This window comes from Quercus suber, unplaced genomic scaffold, assembly GCF_002906115.3.
Source record: "Quercus suber isolate HL8 unplaced genomic scaffold, Cork oak 2.0 scaffold_117, whole genome shotgun sequence".
In the NCBI taxonomy this organism is placed as follows: domain Eukaryota; kingdom Viridiplantae; phylum Streptophyta; class Magnoliopsida; order Fagales; family Fagaceae; genus Quercus; species Quercus suber.
Genome location: NW_027069582.1, coordinates 1,288,678 through 1,303,784, shown reverse-complemented (window position 1 = coordinate 1,303,784; position 15,107 = coordinate 1,288,678). Strand labels below are relative to the sequence as shown.

At 34.2% G+C, this 15,107-nt stretch overlaps 1 protein-coding gene across 1 annotated transcript; it reads left to right on the top strand.

Annotated features, from left to right (window-relative positions):
* Nucleotides 1-2,506: 2,506 nt before the first annotated feature.
* On the top strand, nt 2,507-5,161 carry LOC112011879 (receptor-like protein 7). Its single transcript, XM_024044214.2, has one exon. It carries the CDS (start codon nt 2,507-2,509, stop codon nt 5,159-5,161), a length of 2,655 nt encoding a protein of 884 aa, XP_023899982.2.
* Nucleotides 5,162-15,107: the final 9,946 nt, after the last annotated feature.

The window sequence follows — 15,107 nt, the reverse complement described above, 5'->3', positions numbered from 1 at the left end:
CTGTTTTCATTTTTCTTTTTCTTTGCTTAAACTAAGGTTAGTTTAGAAATTGCTCCATTAACTCTCCAATTGATGTCAAGTTTCTTAGCAATGAATTACCTTGAAATAAATCCTAGCCATGAAATGGACACTCTACATTTCACTTGGAAATGAAGAGAATGTAAATCCAAATTAATACAAGTAAATTTAGGGAGACCAGACCAAGAATTAGATTTTGCTTTAAAAAAAAAAAAAAACATAGGTTGATGATAAGAGTTTGATTAAGCACAAAATGTCATCATTCACGAATGCATGTCATTAACTTCATCAACTAAGAATTTGCGCTAGTGCTCGCTTCCCAACGCACCTTCTCCACAGTTTATATGTAAAACGTGGATTAAAGAAGTGGGGAAGAAAACTTTTTTACAAATGCTTTATTGAAGTTTGTGATGATATATTAGCCAACCCAAATAGAATTTATTGAAGTTTCTTTGTTTTTTTAATAGTAAGTGGGTTAATCTTTAGAGATTTGCTAAATGATTTCTAAGACTTCGTGATATCTATAAGATCCTAGATTCGAAACCTTCTACAAAGATATTCAAAGAGATTTGGCTTTTTTATTAATCAAAAGAAAAGAAGAAAAAATAGTAAGTGGGTTTGATACTATTGTCGAGGATATAATATATACTTGAAGAGAAAAAATAGTAAGTGGGTTTAGATACTTTATTAATCTATATATTACTAAAAGCTGAAGCGTAGCATTTAATGCTGCTGCTCTCATGTTGCGCCACATCAGCTGCCACGTCATTTTTAAAATATATATATAATTTGTCCTACAATTTTAAAATGATTTTTAGAATTTTCAGCCTTATGAATATAATCCACTACTTATTTATTTACTTCTACTATCATCCTATAATAAATCCAGCCCACTACTTATTTATTTACTTCCACTATCACCATATAATAAATCTGTATAATTAATCTAGCCCACCGCTTATTTATTTAGTTTCACTATCAAGTCCAACCCAAAACCTTTTCAGTTCAGATTTAGGGTTTTATGTGAGCCTTTTCAGCTTAAAGGAAAAAATAAAATAAAATAAAACGTTGAAGCCTTTCAAGCTTTAGGTTTTTTTTTTTTTTTTTTTTTTTTTTTTTTTCAATTTTCCTATAATTGTTTTTAACGTTTTTTTTTAATATTTACGTTTCTCCAACCTTTCTCTCTCCCTTACCATTTCATCTCCCCACTACTTCTTCAATCTTTCTCCCTCCCTTACCTTTTCATCTCCCCACTACCGTCTACATTAATATCATTCTTCCTTTTTCCCTTCATCTTCCTTTATTTTTGTCTCTTCTTATTCACACCATCTTACTATAAATTTATCACTATCTCTTCTATTCTATGCATAGTTTTTCCTCACAAAAAAAAGGTACTCTCTCTCTCTCTCTCTCTCTCTCTCAATTTTTTGGTGGATTTTTTTTTATTTTTATTGCATCTCTACTTTAGGTTGATAATTTTTTATATTCTTTAAAATTCTATTTTGGGTTAATGCGATTTAGTTTAGTTTTTTAAATTGTTGTTGTTGTTTATTTTATTTTTTATTCTCTTTGATTGTTAAATGTTATCCTATTGCGATCTAAAGAATTAAATATAGCATATAAAAATATAATATTATTCTATTACATAGCATGATTTGGATAATTTGGTATTTATTTTGTTACATAACATGATTTTTTATAGTGCTCAATTAGGATATTAAACTATGAGACTTTACTAATTTTTGTTTATTTTCTAATCCTTTGTAGTGGACAAAGTACTTTTAATAATTGTATATGTGACAAATTGCAAAAGTTAAAATTTGTATATATACAATAATTGTTTATTTGATAATATGTTTTGGGTGGCCGAAATTATAATTTCTAAAAAGAAAATAACCTTAATAGATTATTAAAAACAAAATTTTATCATAATATTGGTTCAATGAATCATTGTTAAGTTTTATTAATTTTTTTTAGTTTACATTTTTTTGGTGTTTTAGATTGTTCCTATGTTACATATATGATTGTTCCTATAATAAATAAAAATATAATTACGAAATGCATTACTCATTATTAGATTAGTTTAAATTGTAAAAAAAAAAAAAAAAAATTTAATAAAACCACCATAAAAATAATTATCACGCGCAACGCGTGGGTCCGCGACTAGTAATAATAAAAAACGAAAAATAGCAAGTGGGTTTGACACTATTATCAAAGAGATAATAGATACTCGAAGAGATTTGAATATTTTATTTTTTTTTCTTAAAAAAAAGATAAGTGGGTTTGACATTATTGTGGAGGAAAATATATATATATATATATATTTACCCATTGGAGAGATACCTAACAATCACTACAATAAAAGGGAAGATTCGACCAGAAAGCTATTCTCTTGCAATTTTTAATTGAATAAAAAAAAGATAGAAATAGTAATGGCATATCCTTATATAAGAGAGAGAAAACATAGTTAATTTAGGCTTAAGTAGTAATGGCGTCCTTTTTGTATCATTTAAAATCCTTATACTTGCTTTCTTTTCTCTCAACGTTTGTGCAGCCTCTTTGCCATGTTCATGAAAGGTCTTACTTGCTACAATTTAAGGAAAGCTTTGTCATGAACATGTCTGCTTCCTCTGATCCTTCGGCTTATCCCAAGGTTTCATCTTGGACATTACAAGAAGGAAACAACAGTAACTGCTGCTCATGGGCTGGGGTAGAGTGTGATGAATTCACGGGCCATGTAATTGGTCTTGACCTCAATAGCAGCTGTCTACATGGTTCTATTAACTCCACCAGCAGTCTTTTCCATCTTGTTCATCTCCAAAGACTTAATCTTGCTGACAATCATTTCAACTACTCTCAAATCCCATCCACAATTTCCAATTTATCAAAACTAACATATCTTGATCTCTCTTTTTCTGCATTTACTAGTCAAATCCCACTAGAAGTTTCACAATTGTCCAAATTGTCAACCCTCAATCTGAGTAGAAACAAGTTGGAACTCAACAAGCCCAACCTAAGAAGTCTAGTTGAAAATTTAACCCTACTACGAAAGCTTGATTTGAGTGGGGTGAGCATAATCTCAAAAATGCCTAATAATTTGGCAAATTTGTCTGCTTTAACATCCCTTGGTCTCAGAGATTGCGGATTGCATGGGCTCATTCCATCATCACTTGGTAACCTCAAGTATCTAAATTTTTTGTGTCTTTCAATGAACAATTTCGAGGGTCACATTCCATCTTCACTTGGTAACCTCATCCAACTTTCTACTCTTGCTCTGAATTCTAATAACTTGACTGGTCCAATACCTTTTGAGCTTGCAAACCTAACACAACTGACTCAACTTTTTCTATATTATAACACAATTGAGGGTCAGATTCCTTTTGGTCTTATGAACCTCACACAATTAACTCTCTTGAACCTTGCGGGCAATAACCTTTCAGGCCAGATTCCAAGCTCAATAATTCAACTCAAGAATCTTGAATTTCTTGATCTTTCCACGAACTACTTTAGTGGTACTGTAGAGTTTGACATGTTTGTTAAGCTCAAAAGGTTAACTATATTGCATCTATCTTTTAATCAAGTATCATTACTAATTAGTGAAACCAGTGCCAATAGTACTCTTCAAAAGTTTCAACAATTAGGATTGTCTTTGTGCAACTTAAGCAAGTTTCCAGATTTCCTAGCAAATCAAGATAAATTGGAGTGGTTAGAGCTAAATGTAAACAACATTCATGGCCAAGTACCAGAATGGTTTTGGAAGATGAGTAAAGAAAGTCTACGGGTACTTAGCCTTTCTAACAACTTTCTTACAAGCCTTGGTCAACATCCAGTCCTTCTTCCATGGACTCGTCTGGCCATTTTAGACCTAAGGTCTAACAAGCTCAAAGGATCACTTCCAATTCCATCATTCTCCACCTTGGAATATCATGTATCAAACAATTCATTGACTGGAAAAATTCCAGAGTTGCTTTGTAACATGAGTTCTCTTCAGCACCTTGATTTGTCTGAGAACAACTTAAATGGTTCACTTCCTCAATGCTTGCACAACTTTGGTGATTCTTTGTTCATATTGGATCTACGAAGGAACAAATTTGAAGGAAGCATCCCACAAACATGGACAAAAGGAAGCAAATTAATCGTGATTAATTTTAGCCAAAACAAATTTCAAGGGTGGTTACCAAAATCTTTGGCTAAGTGTATAATGTTGAAGGTCCTTGATCTCAGCAATAACCAGTTCAATGATACTTTCCCCTTTTGGTTAGGAAAACTTCCAAATTTGAAGATTCTCATTTTGCGTTCAAACAAATTCTATGGCCCAATTAGGATTCTTAAAACAAAATATGAGTTTTCTAGTTTGCAAATTGTTGATCTCTCATACAACAATTTTACTGGAAGGTTGCCATTAATGCTCTTTCAAAATTGGAATTCTTCCAAATTTGATCTTGTAGACCACTTAACATATATTCAAGTGGAGTCATCTTTCATTATGGAAAATAGTCTTCAAAGTTACATATGGATTATGAAGTATAATTACTCAATGACAATGACAAACAAAGGAGTAGACATACTTTACGGGAAAGTCCAAGAAATTTTCACAGCTCTTGATTGCTCAAGTAATAGATTTGCGGGAGAAATTTCAGAATCCATTGGAAATTTAAAAGGCCTTCGTTTGCTCAATATTTCTAATAACATTCTCACTGGCCACATTCCACCGAGTTTAGGAAACCTTGCAGAGTTGGAATCATTGGACCTTTCTCAAAACAAACTCTCCGGTGAGATTCCTCAACAACTAATGCAACTTACTTTCTTGGAATACTTCAATGTTTCTCATAACCATCTCGTGGGACCTATTCCGCAAGGAAAACAATTTAATACATTTCAAAGTAGGTCATTTGAAGGAAATTCAAAATTATGTGGAAGGCCATTGACAAAAACATGTAAGAATTCTGAGGCTTTACCACCTTCAGCCTTTGAAGAGAGTCAAGATTTAGGGTCTCCATTTCAAATTGGTTGGAAAATTGTTGTCATTGGGTATGGATTTGGACTAGTTGTTGGAGCGGCTATTGGGCACATTGTTACTGCAAGGAATCCTAATTGGTTCAAGAAGACCTTTGGAATGAGAAGAGTGGTGAGGGGACATTAGGAATTGAATTAACTAGTTCGACAGATCTCTTCCAATATGAATAGATTTTTTACACTGCCCTTTTTAACTTCTTTTTCCTTTTCTTCTTTTATTTATTTATTCTTTTTTTCTTTCTGTTGGGTGTGTAATGTAGTGTGCTAGCTACTTTTTTTTTTCTTTATTGTATTGCATGTAAGAAGTTTTCTTATATAAAAATTAAATAAACAAATAAATAAAAAGGAGTATTGTACGTAAAAAGTAACTGAGTCTATGACTTCACTAATTTTTTTTATTTTTTTTCCAAATAGACTTCAGTTATTTTTATGATTATTGATTAATACAATAACTAAAGGTCAAAAAATAGATCATGTGAAAAAAAATCGACAAAAAATTCAATGCAATCCTAGGGTCCAATTATTTTAAATCATTAGATCAGATTAATAGAAAAAAAGGATTTCTGGGTGCTTACCTCAAGAATCTTCAAGTCTCCTTTTCTTGAAATCCTTACCGTTATTTGAGTGAGAAACAACTTATAATTTTTAAGGTGAATAGGGTTTCTGACTAAAGGTATCTAGTTTAATCTATATCTACTATAAAATTTGATAAGTGAGAGTTATAAGCACCCACAGCTGACGAAGTCTACAACCTAGGCTGACGGTATTAATTGGAGTAAGAAGCTGAAGACCCCATAGCTGACGGATAGTGTTGTGACGGGTTCAAGATGGAAGGAAGCCTGCTCCACGGGATTGACTCCATCTTAGGGCTGACGCCGACAGGACCAAAGGGTAAAAGATAAGCTGACGGTCCTGAAGCTGACGGTTCTAATAAAGTCTTTGTCTTGGTCACCACGCATAAGTATATAAGGAAATGACTTGCATCCCATGCCAGTGATGGTGTCCTACAAGGAAAGGATTCCGCATTCTACGCTCATGAGGACTCTTATAAGGAAAAGACTTCTACTCCGAGGAAGAGAGGTCAACTCTCTACTATTATAAAAAGCTCCAATACCCTCACAAATGGAGGTACGCATAATTAACCCCTCTCTAGCACTCTAGAGTTGTAACAAGTTCTAACTTGACATTTGGAGGGTATTTGGCCAGCACCACACCGGTGCTCTCTGTAAGGTCTTCTCCTTTTTTGTTGTGCATGTGTCGTTTCGAGTGTGCAAATATTGTGTGGCTCACTGGTGATATTTTCGGTATCATCAAAATTGACGTATAATAGCTATACATTAAACTAGACACCTTTAGTCAGGAAAAAGGGTGGAGTTCTATGGTTGTTCCTGGCATTCTTGTAGGCATTTCTGGGATTCTCATTGCAGCTTTTCTTGGCATTGCATTTGGCATGACAGTGTTAAAATTCATGTAAAATCTTTTGTTATGAATGTCAAAATTGGCATGATTTGTAACCAATGTAAGCTTCATCTATACCTATGCAATATCTAAAAGTTGAAACTTAACATTTATTATTGCTACTCTTCTGTTAAATAACTTAAATCACATCAGCTTAGCATTTTAGTCCACTTTGATTCATTTTGGTCTAATTCGGTCTATTTGATCTGCTTTGTTCCAATTTGGTCTACTTCAATACACTTGGTCCTCTTTGGTCCATTACGGTCTACTTTGGTCCATGTGATCCACTTTGATCTACTTAGGTCCATTTGTCACATTTTGGACTAATTGAGCCTTAAATTATCTTTTTTGTAGGTTGCCTTTTCAGTTTTGGACTAAAATTTTTTCCCCCTAAATTTTTGGGTTGAAAAGAATAAATATTCTATTTGGACCAAACTCTTTTGTTTTAGGTTAAAAATACAAACAATATATGCATTAAAAATTAGAGATATCATATATGAACCCTAAAAAAAAGCAATAAAAATGATAAATATTTACAAGATTATCTTAAAATTCAAGTTTCAATAATATAGACATTATACTTATATTTGGAAAGAAAAAAAATGTTACATTTTTCTACACTTATATAATAATTTAAACTTAATGTAACATGTTACATATGTTTCATAGAGCGACGGTGTACATTTAAAAAAAAAATATTCTTGGATATGTTAAAATTAGTCATCCGTTTATGGTATATATATATATATATATCTATATATATCCTGAGTTTGTGATTAGTATCATGTAAAAAGAGAGCCAGCACATTAGCAAAACATAATTATAGATTTTGCAAAACGATTTTTTTTCCTTGAAAAGAAGATTCTTGCTCATGAAAAGTTATATAGAAAGGTCATTGCTAGTAAATTTGGACCATTATCATTTTTGAAGGCTCAATGTCATGGACCCCAAATACTGAACTTATTAGTCCATTTTTCCAATATCGCCGACATTAACTCATCTGTGCTGCTTGTTTTAATTTTTGTTCATTCTCCCATGTTCTTAGATCTTCTTATTGTATGGCCCATGCTTTAGCTTCCCAAGGTTTTCAAACTCGGACCGTTCAATGAACCGTAAAAAAAGAAAGGTTCAAGGTTTTTGAGGTCGAACCGGGGTCGAACCGTGATGACGTCATAATTAATTTAAAATATAAATAAATATATTAAATTAGTACATATAGAAAAATTAACTAAAATAATTCAATTAAATATTAAAACATATATTTCTTTACGTATTATTAGTCAAAATCCATATAAGGTTTTTAAAGATAATTCAACTAATATATCAATATCAAACCCAAATCCCTACTTCTCAATAATAATAATAACACCTACATTTTTTAGAATATTATAATGATAATATGAACCTTAAAAGCAATGAAAAAAAAAAAAAAAAAGAACAAGAATTTGTTGACAACAACATATCAATATCATGTGGGCACTAGGGAGAGGTTCAAAATAGAAATGACATGTAGTCTGACACTCTCAACTCCCACCATTCAATTTTCCACTATCCTTTGTCATTTCCAATGTAGTCACATGCTTGGGTTCATAAAACTAAAAATCAGTACAAAAGAAAGCACCGGCTTTTGTAGTATCTCAATGTCTTGAATACTTATAACAAGTAAAAAAGAAAGCAAAAAAAAAAAAAAAAAAAAGTTAGCATCTGGAGGTGAGGACGAAACAATAAAAAAAAAAAAAAAAAAAAAAAAAAAAAAAAAAAAAGTTAGCATCTGGAGGTGAGGACGAAACAAAGAAGAAGAGTAAGATGCCTGGGTTAGTCATCTGGAAGTTAGTCACATGCTTGGGTTCACATGATGAAGGCTGTTTGCTGTGAAGGTTGATTTCTTCATTTTTGTTTTTTTCCTTCTTCTTCGTTGTCTTCTTCTTCCCCTGCTTCTTCTTCTTCTTTTTTGTTTTTTATTTTTATTTTTCTCCCTTTCATTTGGTTCCAGATCTGAAAAAACCCAAAGTACTGCTGAAGTATTGGCCGAAACTTTGCCAAAAAAAGGGAACTGTCCGAACTTCAAAAACTGGTCACGATTCTTAGAGCTGTACAGTCCGACCACGGTTCGCACGGGTCCCTATTTTTTCCCCCATAGAGTGGTTCTTAAAGTTAAAAAAACTGCAAAACTGAGAGGTTCGCGGTTTTCCCAGTCTAACTGTACGGTCCGGTCTAGGTTTCAAAATCTTGTAGCTTCCTAGGCCTCTTTTTGTTCCTATATTGGGTCCCTTGTCACTCTCCTTGCTCAAGTTCTCGAGGCGGAGAAGGTAGATGGGCCTGGCCCTACTTCTTCTTCTTTTTAATTAAATACTTATACTTATTCATTATTATTATTATTTATATCTATTCTATATCTATTCTATCATTTAAGGGGTTTTTCCTATTTGGATTTATACTTACTCAATTAAAAATGTATGAATATACTGTTTGTTTTTAATAAATCTTATTATATTGCTTTATCTTTCTCTTTCTCTCTCTTTCTCTAAGGCTAGTTGTTGTTGTTATTATTATTATTTAAAAAGGAAGGGCACGAGATGTCTTCTTTATAACAAGGAATACAAGTTTAAGTTCCTAAAGACTCCTAAAGACATTGCTTGAATCACATCTTAAACAAATGGTAAAAAAATATTGGGTTCTTACTTTTTAATTCTCCCCACTAAGATAGCATCGATTTTCACATGAGATTCCAGGATATTACACTTATCCTCTTTATCTATAAAATTTTATGGATTAAGATTAACTGGATTAAAATTAAAGTACAATAACACTCTCAAGAGTTAAAATTAAAAGTTAAAAAGTTCACTTCTAATTTTTTAAATCTTTGCATAGATATTTTTTTATCCTTTTTAACTTTTTATTTTGTTAACTTTTTGTTTTTGCACATCCTCCCAACCCAACTATACCATGTGAGCATATCTAAGGAATCAAAACTCGACAAAGAGAAGATGAAAAATCATTCATAAAACCTGATTTTTTTTTTTGGTTAAAATGACGAATTCATTAAAACTAAATAACAAGGTTTAGTTCAGGGCCAAGCCTGCCCGAGTGCAAACCAAATACATCAAACTCCAAACTACTTCTAATTTCCACAGGCGGACAAGTAAGAGATAAAAAACTAATTTCTTGCTCAGCACCCATCCTAGCAAGATCGTCTACACAACGATTAGCTTGGCGATAAATGTGCTTAATTTGGACCTGACTGAACCTGGAAAAGAGCTGCTTGCAGTCGTCCAAAATGGGAGAAACAATATTATTCTCATAATTAGCATTGTGAAAAATATCAACAATCACTTTAGCATTTAATTCAAATATAAGAGTAGAGATATTTAGATTGCTGCAAAGAGTAAGCCCATCCCGCAGCCCCCATAGCTCTGCCTCAAAGCTACTGGTGATCCCTATCCTCCTTGTAAATCCAACCATCCAGTTGCTGCTCTCATCCCGAACAACACCACCACAGCCTACTACACCCGGATTACCCAAAGAAGCCCCATTCGTGTTCAACTCGTTGACTGTGAGGAGAAAAACCATACAACAATCATTAATGGTTTCCTTCACACTATCAGTACCATCAATCCTCACCCTACTCTCTCCATCACCTCCAATCCTGTTGCTCCACCTCTCTTCCCGCCATGACAAACTCATTCTCACTCTCTGTTCCTAATAGTAAGAGGAATGATATGTCCACAACATTTTTATAACAAATTATAAGTGATAAATTGTTGCTAGTTGTTATTGTTGGGTTAAAAAAGCAATTTCAGTGCTAAATTCAAATTTGAACCAATAATAACTAACCACTTGTGATTTGTTGTGAAAATGTTGTAAAAATATTGTAGACGTAGTACTTCTCTAATAGTAATTCTCATTCTCAAACAACAAAGAAAACATTTTTGTCACCGTTGGTTTTACTTGCAGAGAAGAACTGTGACTTGACTCGATCTGTGAAGCTAAGGTCATAGCTGAGGTATCCTATTATATCTCCAGACGACCATTAGGGCATATGGGCTGCTCTCTTTGCCACTGGTGCTTTGGTGTTTGGTACCTACTCTCCTTCAGTGTCTGTGTTTCTTTTTTTGTTTGGGACATGCAATTATAATTCTTGAATTAAGGACATGTTTAGCTTCTGCCTAGACTTTCTTGGTAATGTAGAAATCAAAATGTGGAACGAAAATATATTTTTCTGGGGATTTTTAATTTTAATGAAGTGGGTCTCAAATAGCTTTCTTAATATGGTTCTGTTACACAATTTTTTGTTGAATAATTTAAGAACAACCCAACATAGAATTAGACATCATAGATGTTACCTTGGTGGTTTTTGATCTTTAACTGTCATCCAAGAAGTTGGGTCCATTATGTTCAGTGTAAAATACTTAGAAGAATCTAAATAAAATTGAGAGAGTTTTATTGATTCAAAAGAGAATTACAATCAATTGAAATGAAAAATACATAGTCTATTCAATTTATATACAGTCCTAACCATGTATAATTAACTTCCTAAAATGGCGCCACAAATTGTTACTTGAACCTTTTAGAACTTTACACGTGTCACCTTGGAATAACAAGCTTTGTTACCCCCTAAATTCATGAAACTAACTCCTTAAAGCTTTGGATGAATGGCTCATGATAAGATATCTCCTCAATCACTTCTAGAATCTTTGTGCTAGCCCAGGTAGGCTTTGATGCTACCTTCGTGGCTTGGCTAGTGCACCTTTCATTAGTAGATGCCGCACTGCCTGCTACCTTCGTGGCTTGGCTTATGCAACTCTGCTCTGTATTGTCATCTGCAACTTTAACACTCCCCTTCAAGAGCAGAGCTCTTGCTTTCTGACTTAGTGTAGTTGTATGGGGATATTCCACCACATGAGTAAAGATATTGATGATACCCAACCTTTTGATCAGCCTTAGATAATCTTCTACCCCCAAGGCCTTTGTGAATCCATTTGCTAGTTGATTTTTGGTTGAGACATAAAAGGTTTGGAGTGTACCATCCAAGATCCCTTTCCTCACAATGTGACAATCAGCTTTTATGTGTTTTGATCTCTCATGGAACGCTGGGTTAGCAGCTATATGAAGTGTAGTCTGGTTATCATAGTACATTAGCATAAGCTTGTCATGCTTAACATGCAAATCTTATAGCAAGTATAAAAGCCAAGTCAATTCATAAGTGATTGTAGTCATATCCCTATATTCTGCTTCTACACTGGATCTTAGACACTATGCCTTGCTTTTTGGACCTCTAAGATATCAAAGCATCACCTAAAAACACATAATAACTTGTAAGAGACTTCCTTGTATTAGGGCACCTTGCCTAATTTGCATCGCAATATGCTTTTAAGTGCAAATCAGATTTTATAGGAAAGAAAACACCTTGTCCAGGTGTACCCTTAATGTATTGAAGTATTCTGGTTGCTACCTTCATATGTGATACTTTAGGCTGTGCCAAAAGTTGGCCAAGCCTATGTACTGCATAAGTGATATCTGGCCTACTCAAAGTCAAATACATTAACTGTCCAAGAAGTCTCCTATATTGACCAGGATTTGGAAGCACTTCTTGGACAACTTTAATTTTTGTTCCATTGGTGTTTTGACTCGCTTGGAACCTGTCATGCTTGTCTCCTTGAGGACCTCAAGAGCATACTTTCTCTGGTTCAAGCTAATACCAGTCTTATTCCTTGCAATTTCTAAACCCAAAAAATACTTGAGTGATCCAAGGTCTTTGATCCCAAACTTCTGATCTAAAACTGACTTTAGAGAAGTAACACAAGCAAGGTCATTGCCTGTGATTATAATATCATCAATATAGACTAGTAATGCAATAAACAAGGGTCCTTTGCTATAAACAAACAATGAGTGATCTGCCGGGACACAAAAAAAAAAAAAAAAAAAAAAAAAAAAAAAAAAAATGGCTGACAGCTTTGTATACCACTGTCTAGAGGCTTGTCTTAAGCCATAAAGGGTTTAACCAACTTGCAAACCCTAGGAGCAGCTGATGAAGCAACTGAGGAAGAATCAGAAACACACTCTCCCTTATTGTGAAAACCAGGAGGTAGAGTCATGTAAACCTCCTCATCCAAATCCCCATGAAGAAAGGCATTATTAATGTCCAATTGGTGTAAAGGCCAAGCTCTAGCAGCAGCAAGAGTAAGCAATACCCTCACTAAAACAATCTTAGCTACTGGAGAGAAGGTTTCTAGAAAATCAAGTCCCTCTCTTTGTGTATAGCCCTTAACCACCAACCTTGCCTTATACCTCTCAACATTCCCATTAGGATTTAGCTTCACTTTGTACACCCACTTGTACCCAATAGGTGATTTACCAAGAGGTAAAGTAGTGACATCCTAAGTGTGGTTACTCTTAAGGGCTTGGATTTCCTTGTCCATGGCTGCTCTCCAAAGAGGGTCTTGAATAGCTTGGTAAAAATGCTAGGGTTCTTGAGGGCAAGAACTGACTGCCAACAGGTAGGACTGATAACAAGACTCCAAATGAGAATAAGTGAGAGACTGAGCAAGATCATAAGGTGCACCAGGAACAACAGCAGTACATGCATAATCCTTTAAGTAAGCAGGTGGCCTAGTGTCCTTAACTAATTTTCTAAGAGGCACTAATGGTGCTGAAGGAATTGGTGTAGGTGATTGTGAAGAACTCACTAAAACATCAGTGGTGAGAAGCTATTCATCACTAGGAAAAGAACCATTAGACATTAATGGCAAAGATATGGCAACATTAGAATTAAAAGGAACAAAGGAAGATGGAATAGGTAAAGAATCAATAGAAATAGCAGGTGAATTAGCAATCTCAGGTATACTAATAGGAGTGACAAATACACAGTTACCAACTAAGGAAGAAGGAGCAACATCAACTTTAGAAGAAGAAGCAAAAGAATCTGCAACATTAGTATAAACAGTGGCAAAAGGAAAAGAGTCCTTATGAAAAATAACATCCCTAGAAATAAAAACATTGTGAGTAGACAGGTCAAGAACCTTATAACCCTTCATCCCAAAAGGATACCCCAAAAAAACACATTTCTTAGCTCTAGGAGCAAATTTGGTTATGTTATTGGAAAGTGTGGAAGCAAAGCATAGGCACCCAAACACTTTCAAATGGGTGAAGAACAAAAGAAAGAGAAAAATAGAGCAAAAGGATCTAAGACATTTATCGAAAAATACTTTATTAAAAAAAAAAAAAAACAATTACACAGCATCAGATCTTCGTGGAGGCTGCTGGGTTTCAAATGCTCCTGTTGGGTTTCAGCTGGAGCTTTGGGTTTAGATAATGGAATAGAGATACAAATGAGAAGGAAGAAAACAGAGAGAGACGTTGGGAGTGGCTGAGGTGGACTGACTTGATAGAGACACAACATGAGAGTGGGTTTCACATAAGTCCAAAAATTTACAATAATGCTCCAATAACTCAGTTTTGATAACTAGAAAATACTTAAAATGTGTTTTCAGTTTCTATAACTCATCACTCAAAAATCAAAGAATTGAGTGATGGAAACAAAAACTGAAAACAAATTCAAACAAACCAAACAACCATGGACCCACCAATTTTGAGTTATGGGTGATGAAAACAGAGTTAGGAATGATGGTGAACAGCAAATCCAAATAGCCCCTTAGAGTCTTCATTGCTCCACAAGTACATGCTGGTAATGGTTCATAATGAAGCAATTGATCCCAACGGTAACCTTGGTTTGAGAATAACAGTGTAAGGAACATATTTGGACTTTGTGTTCTTTGTTGGGTTGATACATTTGACCCATAATTATGTTTCTCTGCTATATTGAAATATTAGTCTATCGTTTTTTTTTTTTTTCAAGGCTGCTCTGATTAAGATGTTTTCTCCCTTTGGAAAGATTGTAGTTGAAGACTTTCTGAGGCATACTCGTGGCCCAAAACGCGGTGAGCCATGAGGCTTTGCTTTCATCCAGTATAGCACAAAAGAGGTAAGCTGATTGCTTTTTCAATTTTTTTTTTTTTTGTTTTTTTTTTTGTTTTTTGTTTTTTGTTTTCAAGCATTTCCTAATTCCCACCATTAAAGTGAGCATGCAGGAAGCTAAATTGGGCAAGGAGAAGATGCATGGGAAATTAGCTTGTGGGCGCCCGTTGGTTGTCTGTCTTGCTAGTGAGAAATACTTGGTGGTAACAGCAGAGAAGTTGTCCAAAGGTGTGGGTGACTCACATAAGACAAGCCTTTCTGGTAGTAGTTCAGGACAAATGAGTTGAACTGCTAAAATTGCTACAATCAAGAACAAATTAAAAGCTTTGGAGGAGGATATCTCTATTTCAAAGAAGCAGAAGCATAGCTAAAAGCATCTCTACTAGTGAAAGTTTGGATCGGCCCTTTGGCAAAAGACGATAAGAAATTGTAATTAGGGTAGAATTCTATCTAACCAAGAGATTCTGCGAAACCTTTTACCAGACTTTAGAACTTGTGAGGTATTAGCATGGTGTTGAAATTGAAATGATTTCAGAATTCATATGTGATATTCCATGATGTTGTAATTGTCAATCGAATTCTGATCCTGGCGTTGATAGTGCAAAGCAATTGTGAATTTGAGTTCTGGGCTCCTTTGTTGT

Coding starts and splice junctions, on each gene's coding strand:
- LOC112011879 (XM_024044214.2), top strand. CDS start 2,507: ATGGCGTCCTTTTTGTATCATTTAAAATCCTTATACTTGCTTTCTTTT.